The 19,817-nt window shown below is 36.0% G+C and overlaps 1 protein-coding gene across 1 annotated transcript in view; it reads left to right on the top strand.

Moving 5' to 3' along the window:
* MTREX (Mtr4 exosome RNA helicase) overlaps positions 1-19,817 on the top strand; it is an 85,776-nt gene that overhangs the window by 48,329 nt on the left and 17,630 nt on the right. Inside the window, exons 19-22 of the mRNA XM_027863423.1 lie at positions 6,037-6,165; positions 10,233-10,343; positions 13,021-13,209; positions 18,180-18,343. Of these exons, the coding sequence (XP_027719224.1) occupies positions 6,037-6,165; positions 10,233-10,343; positions 13,021-13,209; positions 18,180-18,343 (593 nt within the window). The remainder of the gene's footprint in view (positions 1-6,036; positions 6,166-10,232; positions 10,344-13,020; positions 13,210-18,179; positions 18,344-19,817) is intronic.

Below are 19,817 nucleotides of genomic sequence, written 5' to 3'. Positions count from 1 at the left end.
CAGCTTTTATTTGCAGATACCTTGTGGAAATATTTTAAAGTAATTTTGCCTTTAGTGCTTTACAATCAGGAAGCAAAATAATACAGGTGTGGTAGAGGGTTTTGGTTTGGTTTTATTTCATTTTATTTTTATTTGGTAAGCTTATTTTTTTCTTTTGAAGTTTGGAGATAATTGTCTCTCGCAGATTTTTTGTTCATTTCAGAAACTAGTTTAAAATCTTAATCCAAAGATTTTGTGGTAGTAGAATTTTTCAGAATGCAGTGTTGGGGTGTATAGACTTGCTAAGTGAGCATAAATTATCATTATTGTTATAGAATGAAAAGTTATTCTACTTTATAGGGGATAGGCTTTTAATTCATGGTGCTTAATTTAACATGGTACACAATTTAAAAGGAAGATCGAATATTGCAGTGTACCAAACTTAAAACTTATCCATAATCTCTTCTCCCTCACAATACTGTTTAATGAAGCATCATTTCATTTCAGAGTGCAGATTTGTGAAAATATGTGTGGTTTTCCAAATTGTGTGCTAGAATTGCAGAAGGACACACTTCATAATTTTAATGTCTGTGGAGCTACACTGGACAGCCTGTAGGTTACACACTGCCGCAGTGCAGTTTTTAGCAAGCACCTCCTGTTGGGAGGGCCAGTCATCCACACTGACTGACATCTGCAAGACAAGCAGACAGCCTGGCTGAAAAAACGAGGCCCCTTGAGGGAGTCTCAGGAAGCAGTATAATGTCAGGAAAGTCAGTGTACCGCCACCATACCACCTCTTCTTGGGAATAACTGACTCCAAGAGCACTCGCTCTGCAGCCTCATTTAGGGAGGCATTCACCATGGAGAGCCCCCATTGATACCAACTACTAACCAACTGTCACCATCAACCAGGTAAGCTCAAGGACCCCAAGAGTGGCAGAACCCCCAGACCACCAGTGCTACTTCCATGTCCACAGCCATGATCAGGGGAAGCAACTACTATGAAAATGAAACCTGGTCAGTACTCCTGGGGGTGCTGAAGCCGCAGCCACTGAAGACTTAACAAGGTCTTCAGCACTATCAGTTGTTTCATTATCAGAAATGGTTATGATTTATTTTATCAGTAGAAATGACATTAAAGAAGATGCATTGGGGGTGGAGCCAAGATGGCAGAGTAAAAGCAGTGACTTTCTTGAGCTCTCCCCCAAACCCCTCCAAATACCTATAAAAAATGGCTCTAAACAAATTCTGAAGCAGCAGAACCCACAAAAAGACAGAGTGAAACAAATTTCCAGCCAAAGACAGCCTGGATGGTTGATCAGAAAGGTAAGTCGCACCAGGCTGGCAGAGGAACGCAGTTTGGCATGGGTGCACAGGCTGCATCGAACCTGAGCAGGCCTCAGAGGACTGAATCGCAGGCAGCTGTGGCGTTTCCAGACTTAACCCACAAACGCCAAAGACAACTTAGAAGGTTAGTAGGAAAAGTCTGTAACTGCAGTGGTGAGAGAGGAGCACAGGATCCCAGCCCCATTCTTTCGGGCACCGGCTGCTTCCTGAGCTTCCAGCCCACAGACTGAGGGGGAATCTAGTGGCTGATCAGAGGGGGATTGCAGGGATCTCTCTGCTGGTGCAGGATTCTCTTGCTTTGCCCTACTTGGATCTGGGTCACAGTTCTGGGTGGAGGTCCTGGGGCAAGGAGGAGCAATGGCGCGGTGGAGCTTGTAGTGGCAGTGGAGAGGAAACCATCTTCACAGTTCCGAGACAGAAAAGAGTGCTCATAGACCAGAGCACAGGACAGGAAAGGAGTAAACACCTCGCCCTTGATCATAGCACCTTGGAAGAACTGAAAATTTACTGGTCCCTAGAATTATCTCCGAAAACAGTTGCACAAAACCCCTGAAACTTGGGACAGTACATTCTCCACACTGGAAACAGACTCCTACCTTAACACAGTCTGTAACTCAAGTAATCGGCTGAGATCATGAGCAAGCAGCGCAAAAAGAGTCAGACTATATTATCTTATTTTGATGACAAAGAAGATCAAAACATAAAACCAGAAGAAGACAACAAAGCCAAAACTCCTACATCCAAAGCCTCCAAGAAAAATATGAATTGGTCCCAGGCCATGGAAGAGCTCAAAAAAGATTTTGAGAAGCAAGTGAGAGAAGTAGAGGAAAAACTGAGAGTGATGCTAAAGGACACCCAAAAAAATACTGAAGAAAATTAACACCTTAAAAAATAGCCTAACCCAAATGGCAAAAGAAGTCCAAAAAACCAAAGAGGAGAAGAATGCCCTAAAAAAGCAAATTGGCCAGATGGAAAAGGAAGTCCAAAAGCTTACCAAAGAAAATACTTCCTTAAAATGAGAATGGAGAAATTGGAAACTAGGGACAATTTGAGAAATCAAGGCACTGTAACACTAATCCAAAGGAATGAAAAAATAGAAGAGAATGTCAAATATCTCATTGGAAAAACAACTGACCTGGAAAATAGATCCAGGAGAGAGAACTTAAAAATTATTGGACTATCTGAAAGCCATGATCAAAAAAAGAGCCTAGACATCATCTTTCAAGAAGTTATCAAGGAAAACTGCCCTAATATTTTAGAACCAGAGGGCGTAATAGAAATTGAAAGAATCCACCGATCACCTCCTGAAAGAGATCCCCAAAGGAAAACTCCTAGGAATGTTGTAGCCAAATTCCAGAATTCCCAGGTCAAGAAGAAGATACTGCAAGCAGCCAGAAGGAAACAATTCAAGTACTGTGGAAACACAATCAAGATAACACCATATTTAGCAGTTTCTACCTTAAGGGTCCAGAGGGCATGGAGTATGATATTCTGGAGGGCAAAGGAGTTAGGACTACAACCTAGAATCACCTACCCAGCAAAACTGAGTATAATCCTTCAGGCTAAAAAATGGTCATTCAATGAAATAGGGGACTTTAAGCATTCCTGTGGAAAAGACCAGAGCTGAATATAAAATTTGACCTTCAAATACAGGACTCAAATCAAACATGGAAGAGGTAAATAGGAAAGAGAAATCAAAAGAGACTTATTAAGGTTGAACTGTTTACATTCCTGCAGGGAAAGATGATATTTGTAACTCATGAGTCCTTTGCAGTATTATGGTAGTGGGAGGGAAAAAATTATAAGTATGTATAGATAGGTAGAGGGCACAGGGTGAGTTGAAGATGAAGGGGTGATATTTGGAAAATAAAATTAAGGGGTGAGAGAGGATTATACTTGGAGAAGCAGAAAGGGAGAGGTAGAATAGGGTAAATTATCTCACATGAAACAGACAAGAAAAAGCTTTTACAGTGGAGGGGAAATGGGGGAAGGTGAGAGGGAATGAGTGAATCTCATTCTCATAGGATTTGGCTTAAGGAGGGAATAACATACACAATGGGGTATGGAAATCTATCTTATCCTGCAGGAAAATAAGGGGGGAAGGGGACAAGAGAGCAGGGGGTTGATAGAGAGGAGGGCAAATTGGGGGAGGGGATAATCAGAAGCAAACACTTCTGAGGAGGGACAGGGTCAAAAGAGAGAGTAGAATAAATGTGGGGTAGGATAGGATGAAGGGAAATATACTTAGTTTTTCACAGCAGGACTACTATGAAAGTGTTTTGCATGACTTCACATCTATAACCTGTACCGAGATGCTTGCCTTTTCAGTGAGGGTGGGTGGGAAGGGAGGAAGGGAGAAAATTTGTAACCCAAAGTTTTAAAAACACATGTTAAAAATAACTAAATAAATAAAAAGAAGATGCATTACTATCTGCCTTGCCACTGCATTCTAAGAACCATGGGACCTTTCCATTGAGCTTGCAGCTGAAACTTTTGTGTTTTATCTCCTCCATTACAATGTGAGCTCCTTGAGAGCTGGGGGGACTGTCTTGCTTTTCTCTTAGGATAATGCTTTGCACATAGCAAACACTTAATAATTGCTTTTTCATTCATTCAGTTTAAGACATGTTTTTCCTAGAGCGTTATTTTAAAAGTCCCAGAGACATTTTATAATTGTAGTCTCTACATCCCTATATCAGATTTATATAGGGGGCTCCAAAGTAATTAAGTAATATTTTCAAAGTAACTATTTTTACTTCTTCTCTTGTTGATTTGTAGATAGTAATAAGAACTTACTAACCACTTTGATGCTCCTTGTGATATTAAACAAAATTGTTCATGGATTATATGAACTATATATTTCCTTCATGTTCCTATTATTTTCATTTGTTATTTAATGCATGTATGTTTTACTGGGAAGTTACTCATGGATTCTCAGAGTCTGTGTAAACTCAGGACAGATTTTGGCAGGAGAGAAAGACAATGAGTAGGAACCTGGCAATAGACTGTATCTGTTATCAGAGGACCATTCTTGCTGAGTTTGGAGAATTATATAACCAGAATGTTGGTGACCAGGTCCAGCTGATGAATTATTTTGGGCCAGAGTAACTTAGGAGAATGATTTGCTAGGACAAAGGAAGGTCTTTCTGCATCTAGAGGGCGCTCTCACATTAATTGAATAACTGTTTTGGAAATATTGAAATGTTTATTAGCAAAACAATTTTATGTGCACACTAAGAAATGTTTAGACTTATCTAGCAATTGCTTTACTATGTAAAGATTTCATTTTCAGATGGCGTTCATCTGCTTGTAATCAATATTTGTATTTTATAAGCTTAAATCCCAGCAAACTATTGTGAATAATACCTCATGAATAAAAAAATTTAGGAGTGATCTTTTCCTAATGAGATAATCACAGAAACACTAGATATAAACTTATTTATTTACTATTATAAAAATTTGTTGAGTTTGGCATATAGTCTACATAAGTTATGACCATATTAAAATTTGTCTTGAGTTCTGTTTTTCTTGAAGCAAAATGCTTTGCTAGTTTTTCTAGCAACGTATTTCCACCTGGAAAATTAACATTCATCATGAATTCATATTTTAAATTTCTGGCTATTATTACCACAAAAAGATGTCTTCTTTTTGACATGGTGCAGTAATTATTTGTTGTTCCTTTTGTTTTGGCTTGATAAATGCTATTTTTGGCAAGAAAAATGAAATGTTTGCTATGAAGGACCCAGGTAAAACATTAGGACATTTATTATTTGAATAATAAAAATTATCATTTTCCTTCATTCCACTTAAAATCAAACTCGTGTTTTAGTGCTGTTTACTGTATTTGCTATATCTTTTTAGGGGAAAACAAGCTTTTCCTTAGGAGAGATAATTTAAGTAACTAGCATTTGTTATTGGTCTTTTGTGTAAAGAATATTATCCTAGGCATTAATACATGGTCTTCAAATAGTATTCTTTTTTGTTAGCACCAGAATTTTTAAAGTCTCACCACTCTTTTCATTGTCATTAGTTCAAGTGTATCTTTTTGTAACATTTGAAAATAATTTAAGACCCAGTGAAAAACTCACTTTTATTCATAAATATTTGCCTCTTTCAGTAGGATACTTTTCTCTAGCACTTGATTAATAGCAATATTTATGCAAAAGTAATCATTTAAAAACTTGTATATGAACAAAATCATTTTTTATGTTTCAGTAACTGGATATTTAAAAATCCATTTATGAACCTATTTGCTAGTTTTTGTTTTATAGTAGAATAGAAATGGAAAATTTGTTACATCCTTAAACTTAGAAAGCGTTAAGTGTGGTTATACCTGAAATGTTATGAGCTAAATTATGTAAGTCACGTACTTTTACCAAGATCACTGGGGATTTATTAGTTTTAGCTCACTGCTTTTTCTACAGAAATTATATGTGGCCCCAACTTATAAGGGAAAGTTCAGTTTAATAGAACCACCTGTCCAATTATATGATCAAGCTAGAACAGTATAACACTTAGAGAATTTAATGCAATCATCAAGAGAAGAATTTGATATCCATCTGGATAACTGGCCAGAATAGAAATACATTCCTAACAGTGTTATTAGAAGACATGTTTCCAATGAATTTTAAACTACTTATGTCAGTCATTTTTTAAAGTGATTTTTTACATCTGATTCATTAACATCTCTCCCTCTCCATCTCTCTCTAGCCCAATTCTGGTGAATTAGATCCTTTATATGTTGTAGAAGTACTTTTACACTGTAGCAAAGAGAGCTTGAAAAATTCTGCTACCGAGGCTGCTAAACCTGCAAAACCTGGTGAGAAAGGAGAAATGCAGGTTTGTTTTTAATTTTTTTTTTTTACCGTGATCTATAAGCACTAATTTACTTGTACTGTTGACTCTATAGAGCATACTGAAATGATTTTATAATTTAAAAAGAGGTTCCTAGTTGGTAACAACATTATTTTGACATTTTGTGGATTTATATATAAAGAGGAATATATAATATTGCTATCATGCTTCATAAAGCTTCAGTTTTCTTTGGTATTTGTCAAGTAGAGTGATTTAATGTGAAATGGAAATAGCAAAATGTGACCTGCATTCTATTGCATCAATATGTATGTGAACTGAGTTTTTTTTTTTTTTTTTTAACCAATGCTTTACAGTTCATAGTTTATAATTTCTAGCACTAGAAGGGTCTTTAGAAATCATCTAGTTCAATCCCCTCATTTTATAGATAAAGAAATAGGCTCATGATCTGCTGAGGGTCACACATATTTAACTGGTCAAGCCATCAGACTGGTATTCTGACACCAAATAGAATTTAATTGCCAGTTTGTTGTGATGATAATTTTGGATTTTGGAACGTTTTGTTGAAGCCAACCCCATTTGGGTTTTTGGGGTGGGAGTGGGAGGTTCATTCCTGTGAAATGGCATTTTAGAAAAGTAGAAAAGTCGTTTCCTCTTTCTGGTGGTTCCTCCTATTGGTTCTAATTCTCACTTACAACACCACTGATGTGAAAATATGTTTAATAGGAATGTATATGTATAACCTATATCAGATTGCATGCCATCTTGGGAAGGATGGTGGGAAGGAAGGGGGAGAAAAATTTTAAACCCAAAAGCATATGGAAGTGATTGTTGATAAATCAAAATAAATTAATAAAAAATTAAAAAGAAAAGTCATTAAAGTCATTCATAAAAATAAATTCCCAACTAAAACTAATATTTGTTAGAAGCTATTTAATTTGTATATGGTTTATATTGCACACTGACCTTAGTCCACCGTCTTCAAACAATTCAAGCTTGATTTATTATTTCTGTCATTGTTGGGTACTTTCTCCACCAGTGTGATCATAACCTCTTTGCTGCTTAATAGAGTATCTTTGAGAAGTCCTGTGGACTAAAATATTAATCACCATCCTAATGATTACTAACGTCTTTTAATTTATTTAAGCTGATCATTAGGCAACAGATACTCAGTCCATCACCAGGTTCTTTTACATGGAAACTCATCATCCATAAGTTTTAAACATTGGATTAACTTCCTGCTACCACCTGACATTTCTAGAATTTACACACATTTTAATAAAGAGGTCAGAATTGGTGTCAGAGGACCTGAATTAACATCCTGGCTTTGCCACATCCTACCTGTATGAACCTAGGCAAGTCATAACCTCTTGGGTCCTCAGGTTCCTCAGATTAAAAATGAGGGGTTGGACTAGATGATCCCTAGAGGCTTTTCTCTGAAAGAACTTCATTGATGGAAAACTCATTTCATCCTAAAATAGTGAGTTTACTTTGGGACAGCTTTAATTGTTTAAAAAAAAATTCCTTTACATTAAACCTAAATCTAAAACTTCTACCCATTTCTTTCAGTTCTGTCATCAGGCTAAAAAATCCTGAATCTTACTCTTTTGCAAGATAGTCCTTCAGATCCTTGTGGGTCACTATTATTTCTACCCCAAGGGAATTAATGGCGTTTTAAAAAGCAAAGGTGATTATTAAACATCAAAACTGTATTTCTGGTGATCATCTTATGGTGTTCTATAATCTCATTCTTTTCTTCTCTCTCTTCCTAAATCCTATAGCCAAGAGAAATTTATAGCATTTTGCTCAGGTATCATTTCATGGATCCATTCCTGTTATTAGAACTTTATACTGCTTTATTGCTACTAAGCATAAAAAAGTTAAACTTAAAGTTTGTAATACCATATTTGTTAATGGAAACTACTAAAAAAATTTGTTGATAACGAATTCCTTGAATATAAGGACCATGTCTATTTTACTTAATTGTATAATTCCCAGCTACATATGTAATATTTATTAGTTCATTTAGTAGATACTGTATGGCAACCCAGAAAATATTATTCCATTTTTCTTTGTAACTCTGTGCCTTGGGTGTGGGTTCCATGTACATGGTGAAATTCATAGCACTAGAAAGCTCTTTAGGGAAATGACTAGAAATCCTCTCCAAACTCTTTGCAGACATAGGACAAGAGTCATACTTCCTTTATTTGCTGGGGAAATAACATAGGATGGAGATTTCAGTAGCCCTCCTTCCTTCTGCAATCCCTATGGGTCTCTGAAGTTAACATTTTAGCATCCTCAGCTTATATTAAGGAGAAGAAAGGTCAGGAATATTGCTTTTTTGAAATAGAAAAACATCTTTAGGGGAAACTTATTGCAGTCACCGGCTTGAATAAGAGAGTGTTGACAAAAGATGTTAAGTGAATTGCTTCTTACTGCCAGGCTTTCATCTCTGTCTCTTCTTTGCAACAGTTGAATCAGCAACTACCCACGAAACTTTGGATTCTAAATTTTCAGTCATTGGCCTTTTTTTCCTTCTGATCATTCCATAATCTTTCCAAACACAAAAGAGTAGTAATTTTCTAAATTGTATGCATATATTAGTCTCTTGAAAGGATTTATTACTTCAAAGTAATGATGTCAGGAAGTACAGAAAGAACATTCTAGCATGTGATGGAATATTTCATCACTTTCCTCTTTTGAGGGCACTGACTAGGGTTACTTATCATCCAGATGTTAATCAACCCTAAAGAAAAATGAATCATTAAAATTCATGAAGTCCAAATAAAACATGATGACCTTAGAATAAAGAAAAATCTTATATTAAGTCCCATAGATTAAAATGTGATATATGCTATATTGTCAGTTTATTAGATTGGATTAAAAAGTTACAGATTATAGCTTTCAGATGAAACTGATTATTATAATACCTAGATTATATTTACTTTCTAAAAATTTGTTTCATTACTGAAATACATTTTTATCCTCTCCTTCTTTTAGAAATCCCATTCAAGTTTTACTCCTCATCCAGTTACCAGTATTTGCCCTCTCCCACCTCCATATGTATTTCAGAATTCCACGATGTGGCCATCTTAGAGTGTGTCCATTGGACAGCCTTCTCTAAACCACCTACTTTTTGGGGTAATCTTCATGTCAGACCCTTTTTGGAAAAAGTAAGGGAGCAGGAGGGAAAAAGCCTTGTCTGTGGCTACTTTAGGGCCTTGGCTCCTAGCTATAGGCCAGATCCATCCCCTTAGTCTCTGGGCTGGTGGAGGCAAATTACTCTTGGGCACACAGGCATTGCCTAGGTATCTTTGCACTCTTCGGGACTTCTCTAGGATGGAAAATCACCTGTATCTTTTACATTTAACCTATACCATGTGGAGCTTGCCATCAGCCAATGTTAGCTCATCACTATCCAGGAACTTTCAGTGAAAATACCCTCACTCTTGCTTAAAACCCTCCCCACCTGCTGGCCTGCTTTAGCTACAATTAGATCCTGCTTTTTGCCAGGACTCTACATGAGTGGCATCAAACATTAGTTGTGAGTCTCCCTACCTAACACAGATGTGAGCAGATCATCTGGTGAAGTTTTAAAAGCAAATGGGGACAGCCCACGTGGCTATTCTTGCAAGTAGACTTGTCCACAATATTAGGCACTTCAGGGATGATAGAAGGAGGCATTATGTCTGCCTTCAGTTAGTCATGTGTGATTCCTTGTGTACTGCTATTATTGGTATATACACACTGGCTTGTATTGTCTTTCTGTTTGTACATATCTTTTCAATTTGATTATAAATTAGTACAGGGAGTTTGAATTAAAAGTCTTCATGTTTTTCATAGCTGTTGTCTTAGAATCATAAAACCATAAATTTAAAGCTGGAAGAGACATGAAAAACCATCTAGTTTAACCATGTCTTTTTGCAGTTTCTTTGAGATAAAAGATTCTCAATAAATAATTGTGGTTTGCTTAATTGGTCACATCTTTATTGTGCTGCAATGTTGACTTTCTTTGGGGATGTTATTAAGTCTAAGAAATGGAGCAGTTCCACAATGGGTTATTCTGATAATCATATAGAACCTTGTGCTATTAGGTGGTTCCAGTCCTGGTGCACCTTCTGTCTGCTATCAGCAGTGTTCGGCTTTATATTCCCAGAGATCTGAGGCCAGTTGACAACCGACAGAGTGTGCTAAAATCAATACAGGTATGTACACATTTTTATTGTAATTAGCTAATTTTTATAATACTGTGAATTTCTACTATGATAGAAATTTATGTAGTGCCTTTTTAAAAAATTGATTACTTTCTTAAAAACACTGTAATTAATATTGTTCAGGGATATTACCCCCAATAATGATGATAATAATCCTTTGAAATAAAATTACTGTAAACTAACAGGAGCACAGCTGCCAATTGACCACTCTTTAAAGCTACTAACAGTATGGAATATGAAGTTTTCTCAAAGGAAAATTATGGTATGTTTGCTCATTTTCGCTAATACAGGGAATGTAGTCCTCTTTTCTAAATATTAAATAAGATTGGAATAAAAATTAGATCTTCAGAATTTTCTGTTTTATTTTGTTTCAGCATTTTTTTTAATGTTCCTAGTGCATACGTAAAATTATTTTGTTTTCCCTCGGAATTACTGTGACTGTTATGGCATAAATGATGGTAACTTAGTAAATGATTTATCTGTAATTTCATCATCTGACAAACATTTGTCAAGTACACACAATGTACAGAACCCTCAATATTATCCTAGGGTGTAACATACAAAGTTTTAAGTGGCTCAGTGGATAGAGTGCCAGACCTGGAGTCAGGAAAACTTATCTTCCTAAATTCAAATCTGGCTTCAGACACTTATTAGCTGGGTGACCCTGGGTGAGTCACTTAACCCTGTTTGCCTCAGTTTCCTCATCTGTAAAATAGAACTGGAGAAGGAAAGAGCAAACCACTCATTGACAGTTGAAAACAACTAAACAACAACAACCCTATCCATATTGAGCTCAGTCTATAGTCAATTGTGAGACCTTGTGCAAATCACTTTACCTCTATCATTTCTTTTTTTTCACCTGCTTTTAAAAATCAGGGTGATGTTTCCTTCATGCTAGGGTTTGTGGTATCTTACATCTTCTCTGTAATTTTTCTAACCACACCAATTAAGGTTTAACCATCACATCTACCAGATCTTTCAGAACCCTTGGATGTTGTTTTTATATTTTAATTTCTTTATCCTTGAAATGCCCTTTCCCTCTTCTCTGCCTAGCCAACCCTTCTCTGTGAAACTTCCCCAGATCATTTTTGTCCATTGTAATTTACCACCTTTGAACTCAACTTTCTTCATCTGTACCACTCATTTGACAATCAATATCTCCTACTTTTCACTTTTATTTACCACTTATATATACAGTCAATCCTTAACTTTCATGAGAGTGGTGTTCCTGAGAAATGGTGCAAAAGTAAAAAATGCAAATATTGAGACATTGAACCTATGGGAAATGGAGGGTTTTGTTCCCACAACTACCAAAAACTGTAATCTTTCTCTAGAGATTGCTGAAAATATAGTTCTCTGCATACAGTTTTTTATAACAAAACATTAATTCTGATAAATATGTACTTTTTCTAACTCAGTAACCATGAAATAACTCATAAAATGTAGTACACAAAATAAAATTGGTAACATGCAGAACATTTTTTCTCACTAATAGTTCCCTAGAATGATGTGATCTTTTGTGTAAACATTTTGGTAAAACAAAACAAAACATTGATTTCAGATAATATTTACTCTTCATAACACAGGAAATTTACAGTATCATGAGTACTGTGCAGCAGATAAAATTCTTGAAACTAAAACATTTTTTGAATCTTAATGAATCTTAATTATTATTAATTAATATTTTTAAAAAATCAAAAAGAAAATGTGAAAATTATACTTCATTTTGCACTCTGAGTTTTATCAGTTCTGCCTGTGAAAGTAGACAGCATTTTTTCATCATGACTCCTTTGGAATTGCTCTGAATCAGTGTATTGATCAGAGCAGCCCAGTCTTTCACACTTGATCATCCTTACAACATTGCTTTTACTGTGCACAGTGATCTCCCAAATCTTCTCACTTTACTTTGTATCAGTTCATATAGGTCTTACTGTGTTTTGTTTTTTTTTCTGAAACCACTCCCCTGGCTATTTCTTGCAGCACAGTAGTACTTTTGCACAGTCATATGCCACAACGTGTTCAGCCATTCCCCAGTTAATGAGCATCAACTTGATTTCCAGTTCTTTGCCGCCACATAAAGAGCTGCTATAAGTATTTTTGTACATATGGGTCCTTTTTCTTTGACCTCTTTGGGATACAGACCCTAGTAGTGGTGTTGCTGGGTTAAAAGATATGCACAGTTTTATAGCCGTTTGGGCCTTATTCCAAATTGTTCTCCAGTATGGTTGGACCAGTTCACTACTCCATCAGCAATTCCATTTTTCCCTTATCCCCTCTAGCATTTGTAATTTCTGGTAGGTGGTACCTCCTACTATTTTGATTTGCGTTTCTCTGCTCAGTAGTGATTTAGAGCACTGTAAGAAAATTGATTTTTGGGACAGCTAGGTGGCACAGTGGATAGAGCACCGGCCCTGAAGTCAGGAGGACCTGAGTTCAAATCCGTCCTCAGACCAAATACTTGACACATACTAGCTGTGTGACCTTGGGCAAGTCATTTAACCCCGATTGCCTCACTAAAAAAAAAGAAAATTTTAAAATTATTTTTAATGAATTAAATTTAATTAAATTAATTGATATTGATTATTAATAATATTAATAATAATAATTTTTAAATTATTTTCTTTCAAAGTATTTAATAACATGAGTTTTTGGATCGTTTTTCTTTTAGGAAGTTCAGAAACGTTTTCCTGATGGTGTTCCATTACTCGATCCCATTGATGATATGGGCATACAAGATCAAGGCCTTAAAAAAGTCATCCAGAAAGTAGAGGCTTTTGAACATCGAATGTATTCGCATCCACTTCATAATGATTCAAATTTGGAAACCGTTTATAAGCTTTGTGAAAGAAAAGCACAGGTATTACAAACTCACTTTTTACTTTTTTGTTATATTTTTGTTTAACCATTATGTGTGATTTGATCAATATCAACAAACACCCATATTTCAACTGCATTTTACTTTGAATAAGTATAGTTATGCAAAACAAATCTACCCATTGTGTGTGTTTTAAAATGTCTCATTCGGCATCTGTCTACCAAGAGCTGTGGTATGCTTCTTAATAAACCTTCTAAAGTTATGCTTGGTAATTGCATTAATCAGAGTTCTTAAGTTTTTTATAGTTGTTTTCTTTTACAATGTTGTATTTATTTAAATACTTCTATGGTTCTGTTCACTTTACTCTATCATTTCACACAAGTCTACCTGGGTTTTAATGTATCTATCCCTTTTGTCATTTCTTATAACAAAATAATGTTCCATTTTTTCATATACAGTAACTAGTTTAACCATTACCCATTTTGTTTGCTGTTTATTCTTTGTTATGATGAAATGTGCTGCTATAAATAATCGTCCTTTCCTCTTTCTTTGATTTCCATCATAGCCCCGTAGTTAGTGGTAACACAGTCTCAAAGGATTTGCACTTTAGAAACTTTTGAATGTATTTCCAAAGTGCTTTTCAGGATGGGTACACCATGTCCCAGCTCCACTGGTAGTGCATTAATGTGCCTGTCCTCCCCAAACCCTCAAAACTTGGCATTCTCCTTTTTTGTCTTCTTTACCAATCTCATGGGTATGAGGTAGAACTTTAGAGTTATTTTCATTTGGATTTCTTTTATTAATGATTTAGACCATTTTTCCATAGGGTTGTTAATAGCTTGCCATTTTTCTTATGAGAAGTCTGATCATTTTTTTTTTGACTATTTTTTGCCATTTCATTTCCCTTTTAATTTTAACTGCATTGGTTTTGTTTGGTCAGAGGCTTTTTAATTTTGTGTAACCAAACTTGTCTATTTTAAATCCTGTTCTTGGGGCAGCTCGGTGGCTCGGTGGATGCAGCACTGGCCCTGGAGTCAGGAGGACCTGAGTTCAAATCCAGTCTCAGACACATAACACTTACTAGCTGTGTGACCCTGGGCAAGTCACTTAACCCCATTGCCTAGCCAAAAAAAAAGAAAAAAAAATTCCTCTTCTCTATCCATTATTTGGTGAGCAATTTTCCTGTTTATTGTTGTATAAGGTATATCCTTCCCTGTGCCTCTAATCTGTTTACAATGTGATCTTTAACATCTAAGTCACGTTGCCATTTGGTGGTTATATAGTGAGAGTTATTGGTCTAAACCTAATTTCTGCCAGACTGCTTTCTAGCATTTTGATGAATAGTGAATTTTTATCCCTCTAGGTGGAGTCTTTGGCTTTATTGCAAATTATGCTTATTTCTGGCTCTTGTGAACCTAATCTGTTTCACTTATCAACTTTTTTTTTTTAATTCAGTACCAATACTTCATTGTATAGTTTAAGATCTTCACCTGCTAGACCTCCTTCCTTCCTTTTTTTCATTGTATCTTTTGAATGGGGCAGCTAGGTGATGGAGATAGAGCTCCAGCCTTGGAGTCAGGAGGACTTGAGTTCAAATCTGGCCTCAGATGCTTGACACTTACTAGCTGTGTGACCCTGGGCAAGTCACTTAACCCCAATTGCCTCACCAAAAAGCAAAAAAAAAAACAGAAACATTTTATCTTTTGAGATTCTTTACCTTTTATTATTCTTGATTAAGTTTATTATGTTTTCTTCTTTTATAAAGTAACCTCCTCTCCTAGTTTTTATTTCCATAATGCATTTTGTAGTTATATACATTCAATTCCTGGATGAGTCTTTTACTGCTATGATTTGTTGGTGATATACACAAAGGCTCATAATTTTTGAGAGTTTCTTTATCTTAATGAAGTTGATTGTTTCAATTACTTTTTGTCAGAATTGCTAGATTTCTCTAAGTTATCTTGTCATTTCTTCAGGTCATTTGTTCATATTTTCCTTATGAAAATGAATTATAAATACAACTACAAATACTTTTCAGGAATAAAGATAGAGCTCAATAATTAGAAAGTGTTACTTTTAGAGACCTAGAGGACGTGATAGTGAAATTTGTCTGGAGAAACAAAGAAACAGAAATCTCAAAGGAAAATGAGGCATCAAAAAAAAGTGGGAATGGGGGTACCTAACAGCACCCCCAAACTATACTATACTACAAAATCATTATCAAAACTACTTGGTACTAATTTTAAAATTAAGACATCAATCAGTACAAAGGATTAGGTGCACAACATAATGAAACAAATAAATATATTGGCCTCATGTTTGATAAACTCAAAGGTCTCAGCTACTGGGGATACGGATTTTGACAAAAACTGCAAGAAAACTGAAAAACCAACTGGTGAAAATCACAGTTTATCACAGATCCTGAAAGGATCACAGTTTATCACTATCATTCTTCATTAAAACATGATTTTCTGCCATTGTAGGTCTCTTAATCTATTAAAGGGATAGAACTTGAAACAGAAATAACTCTGATAAATATATATGTATGTGTGTCTATTTCTCTATTCGTTGCAGCAAGTTCAAAGAAGTTATTTAGGTATTATCTTAGATTACCAAGTGCATTAATCTATGTAGAATATTTTGCAGCTTAAAAAGCTAGATTAATGACAGTTATAATCTTTAATATTAAGCTATCCTCAAGTAGATTTTAAACATCTTTTGTGGGCAGTACTTATTTATAGTCTGTTATGCTTGCTACATAGTATGCTCTCCATAAATAAAGTAATACCTTAATTAACTCTTTAATAACAAAACTCTTCTGGAGAGTCAGCCATTATTTTAAACAATAACACCAATTTTTAAAAAACCCTGTGAAAATAAGCTGCTTGAGTGGGAAAGAGGGCAGAAATTTAGAGGACCAAGATAATTATCTCAGTACACAACTTCTATTTGTCTTTATTTAGTTGAAGATCAGCAGAGCCAGCTCTAGACAAAATTATGAAATCTTCACAATTTGAAGATTGTGTCATGTTGCATTCCTTCTCACTTCCTCCAAGTCCGTTTTTCAAAAAAGTGAAGAATTTTATATTAATCATTTATACTTCACAATGCAAAAGTTTGCTGAAAGATTACCTGGCTCAGGCATTTTTGTTTTTATTTTGTGGTTGTAGGCCATACTTGCAGACAGTTGGCAAGATGGCTTAGTTGGTTGGCTGAATGGATATGAAGGTGAAGCATGGTCAGGGGTCTGGCAGCAGCAGTTGTTCTCCCTCTGTACTATTTTACTTGGTGATCTCATTGGTTGCCATGTATTTGATTATCATGTGTATGCTGATGATTCTTAAACCTACCTATCCCTCCTTAACTTCTCCACTGACCCTCATTTTTACATTCCTGTCTGCCTTTAAGACATCTTGAGCTGGATATCCAGTAGACGTCTTAAACTCAACATGTCCAAAACTGAATTCATCTTTTCCCTAAACTCTCCCTCCTTCTGAACTTCCCTATTGATGTCAAGGATACTACCATCCTCCCAGTACTCCAGACTCACAAATCAGACATCATCCTCAACCCTTCACTGTCTCTCACCTCCTATATATCTAACCAATTGCCTGTCTATTTTACCTTTATATTCTTAAATACACCCCTTCTGTCCTTTGATACTGCCATCATCTTGGTGAAGGCTTTTATCACTTCACACCTGGACTGTTGCAGCAGGTTGCTGGTTGATCTGCCTGTTTTGTGTCTCCTCATTCCAGTTCCTCCTCCATTCAGCCATCGAAGTGATTTTTGTAGAGCACTAAGTCCAAACATGTTACCCTCCTACTCCATAAATTTTAGTGGCTCAAAATCACCTCCAGGATCAAATACAAAATCTTCTTTGATGTTTAAAGCTTTTAATAACCTGCCCCACCCTCCTCCATCTTTCCAGTCTTCTCAAACCTTGTGCCATCTCTCCTACCCCCTCCCTGACTTACTCTTTGATCCAGTGACATTGGCTTTCTTGCTGTTCCTAGAAGGAGATATTACATCTCTTGGCTCTGGACGTTTTCTCTGACTATCCTCCATGCCTGGAATGTTCTCCTCATCTCCTCCTCATGATTTCTTAGCTTCTTTCAAAATTCTGACTTCTACTAGAAGCCTTTCTCAGCCCCTCTGAATTCTAGTTTCTTCCTCTGTTGATTATCCCCAGTAGAGATAGTTGATAGTTGCATGTCATCTCTCTGCCATTAGACTATAAGCTCCATAAGGGCAAGGACTGTCTTTTGCCTTAATTTGTATCCTTAGAGTGGAGCTTAGCATAGTGCCTAGTATGTAGTTGGTGCCTAATAATTGCTTATTGACTATTCGCTCTAGTTTTCACTGTCACCAATCAATAAGACTGCCCCAGGGCAAGTAGTTCCAAGAGTGGATCAGCTTCACCAAAGAATGGGATCATAGATGCTGAAAGTCTGGCATGCAGAGGTCCAAGTGGAAAGAAGCAGAGGAGTGGCAGCAGGCAAAATAACAGGATGGCCTGGGTGACTGTCTAGAACAGGTTGGGGCCGGCTAGATATAGATCATCCCATGATGATGATTTGGGATATGAGAGGTTCAGAAAAGAGATGGTTCCCAAGTTTTTCCCAAGTTGCTATAGTTTCCTGCTGGTCAGGATGATGAATGGCTAGGCTTAGCTATCATAATCCTGTTTATCACCAATGACTTCTAAAAGTTGGAGCTGTACTAGTCAAATGCAATTTGGGTCCTCTCCAACCCTTATTCTCCCTTTGTATCCCCTCCTTTTACCTCAGATACATATGCCATCCTTTTTGGCTTCATTTGCCGTAATTTTACCATACCCTGCTTTTCATGATGCTTCTCTAAAGAAATGTGTCCACACTTTTATCTTTATTGCTCATAATTATATGCTCATAATTATATCATCATTTTTCTTCAATAAATCCAATTTCTTTTATTTTCAATAATAATGACATAGTGAATTTAACCCCTTTCATTGCTTTGATATTTTTTAGATTGCTGTAGATATCAAATCTGCAAAGCGAGAACTAAAGAAAGCAAGAACTGTCTTACAAATGGATGAACTTAAGTGTCGGAAACGTGTTTTGCGAAGGCTGGGTTTTGCCACATCTTCTGATGTCATCGAGATGAAAGGACGAGTGGCTTGTGAGATCAGCAGGTAAAACTAATTGCTTTTTTGTACAACTAATCTTGAAATGGCACAAATTATTCTTAATCAGGAAAGATGAGAAAGATGACCATCTGTATGTTGAGTATTGTACCTAACATTCAAGCAATAAAGAGGTGAAATTTTCTTTGGTCAGCAAGTATTATAAAACACTTTCAGTGAACCATAATAACCTGGAAAAACTGACTTTTTTTTTTAAATAAATTTTTATTGATGTCTTTTTTTTCCCATCACCAAAATTTCCTTTAGTATCTCTTTCCTTCCTAAAGAGCTATTCTACGTGACAAATAGTATTTTTAAAACCAAAAAGAAAAAGAAGAGAAAAAAATCAACCAAACTGATCAATACCTTGAAAAAGTCTGATTATATATGCAGTGCACCACACTTTTGGACCTAACAACTCTCCAGACGATTGGAATACGGAATGTCTTGTCATCTCATCTATTGAACTCTCATATCCTTTCTTTGGAGTTATGCTTGTTCTTTATAATTTTGCAACATTCACTTTTGAATTTTTTGAAAGAAATTCTGACTAAGTTGATAAAAGTTCATCTGTTTTACTGTAAATAATATAATGGGATGAACACGTGTGTGTGTGTGTGTGTGTTCCTAAAACAGTGTATAGACCCTTAGCATGGCTTTTGAATGGGCAAGGTTCATCCTCCCCTGAAACTTTATTACCTTCTTTACAGCTTAATAAAGTACATTCATAATGAGTTTTTCAGTTGAATCATTAAAAGGTACTTCATAGGTCACCTAGTTTAAATCCCTCATTTTACATTTGAAGACATTGAGGCCAAGAGATTTTAAGTGGTTTGTGTTAATGAATCAGGGTTAATTAATGGCAAAACCAGGTCTAGATGCCAGATTTCTAGACTCAGAGTCCAGTGTTAGTTCTTGTGCCAGAAATTAGTATTACTGAAGTGGTTGCTTTGCAGTGTTACCTCTTTACTCTCTAAGCTGGACCATCTTCTCTCTACCATTCATCTCCTGGTGACCTTGATAATACCCATGGGATTAATTATCATCTCTATGCAGATGACTCCCAGATCTTTAAATATGCTGTTAATCTTTTTTCTATCTCATATTATGTTTCCTATTGAATATATCCAATTAAATGTTCTAGGTATAGGAATCTCAAACTAAACGTGAAAAAAAAAACTTTTGTATAGTGGGTAAAGTTGTAAGCTTGGAGTTAGGAATATATGGGTTTTAATCCCTCCTAATATTTACTAGTTATGTAATCCTGGGTACATTGCATCAGTCCCATATATTACCCCTGAGTCTTCCCAGGGAGCCCTGCACAAAAAAGAACTCATCACTTTTCTACCTAAACCGCCCTCTCTTCCAACCTTCCAAATTACTATCAAGGGCAGCACTATTCCCCTCCACCACCCCTGTTCATCCAGGCTCAAAATCTAGAAGTCATCCTTGATTCCTCACTTTCTCTCATCCCCCAGGACAA

This window comes from Vombatus ursinus, unplaced genomic scaffold (genome assembly GCF_900497805.2).
Source record: "Vombatus ursinus unplaced genomic scaffold, bare-nosed wombat genome assembly UNPS02014772.1, whole genome shotgun sequence".
NCBI classification, from domain to species: Eukaryota; Metazoa; Chordata; class Mammalia; order Diprotodontia; family Vombatidae; genus Vombatus; species Vombatus ursinus.
The sequence above is the reverse complement of the archived record's forward strand: the minus strand, read 5'-3'. Positions and strand labels throughout refer to the sequence as shown.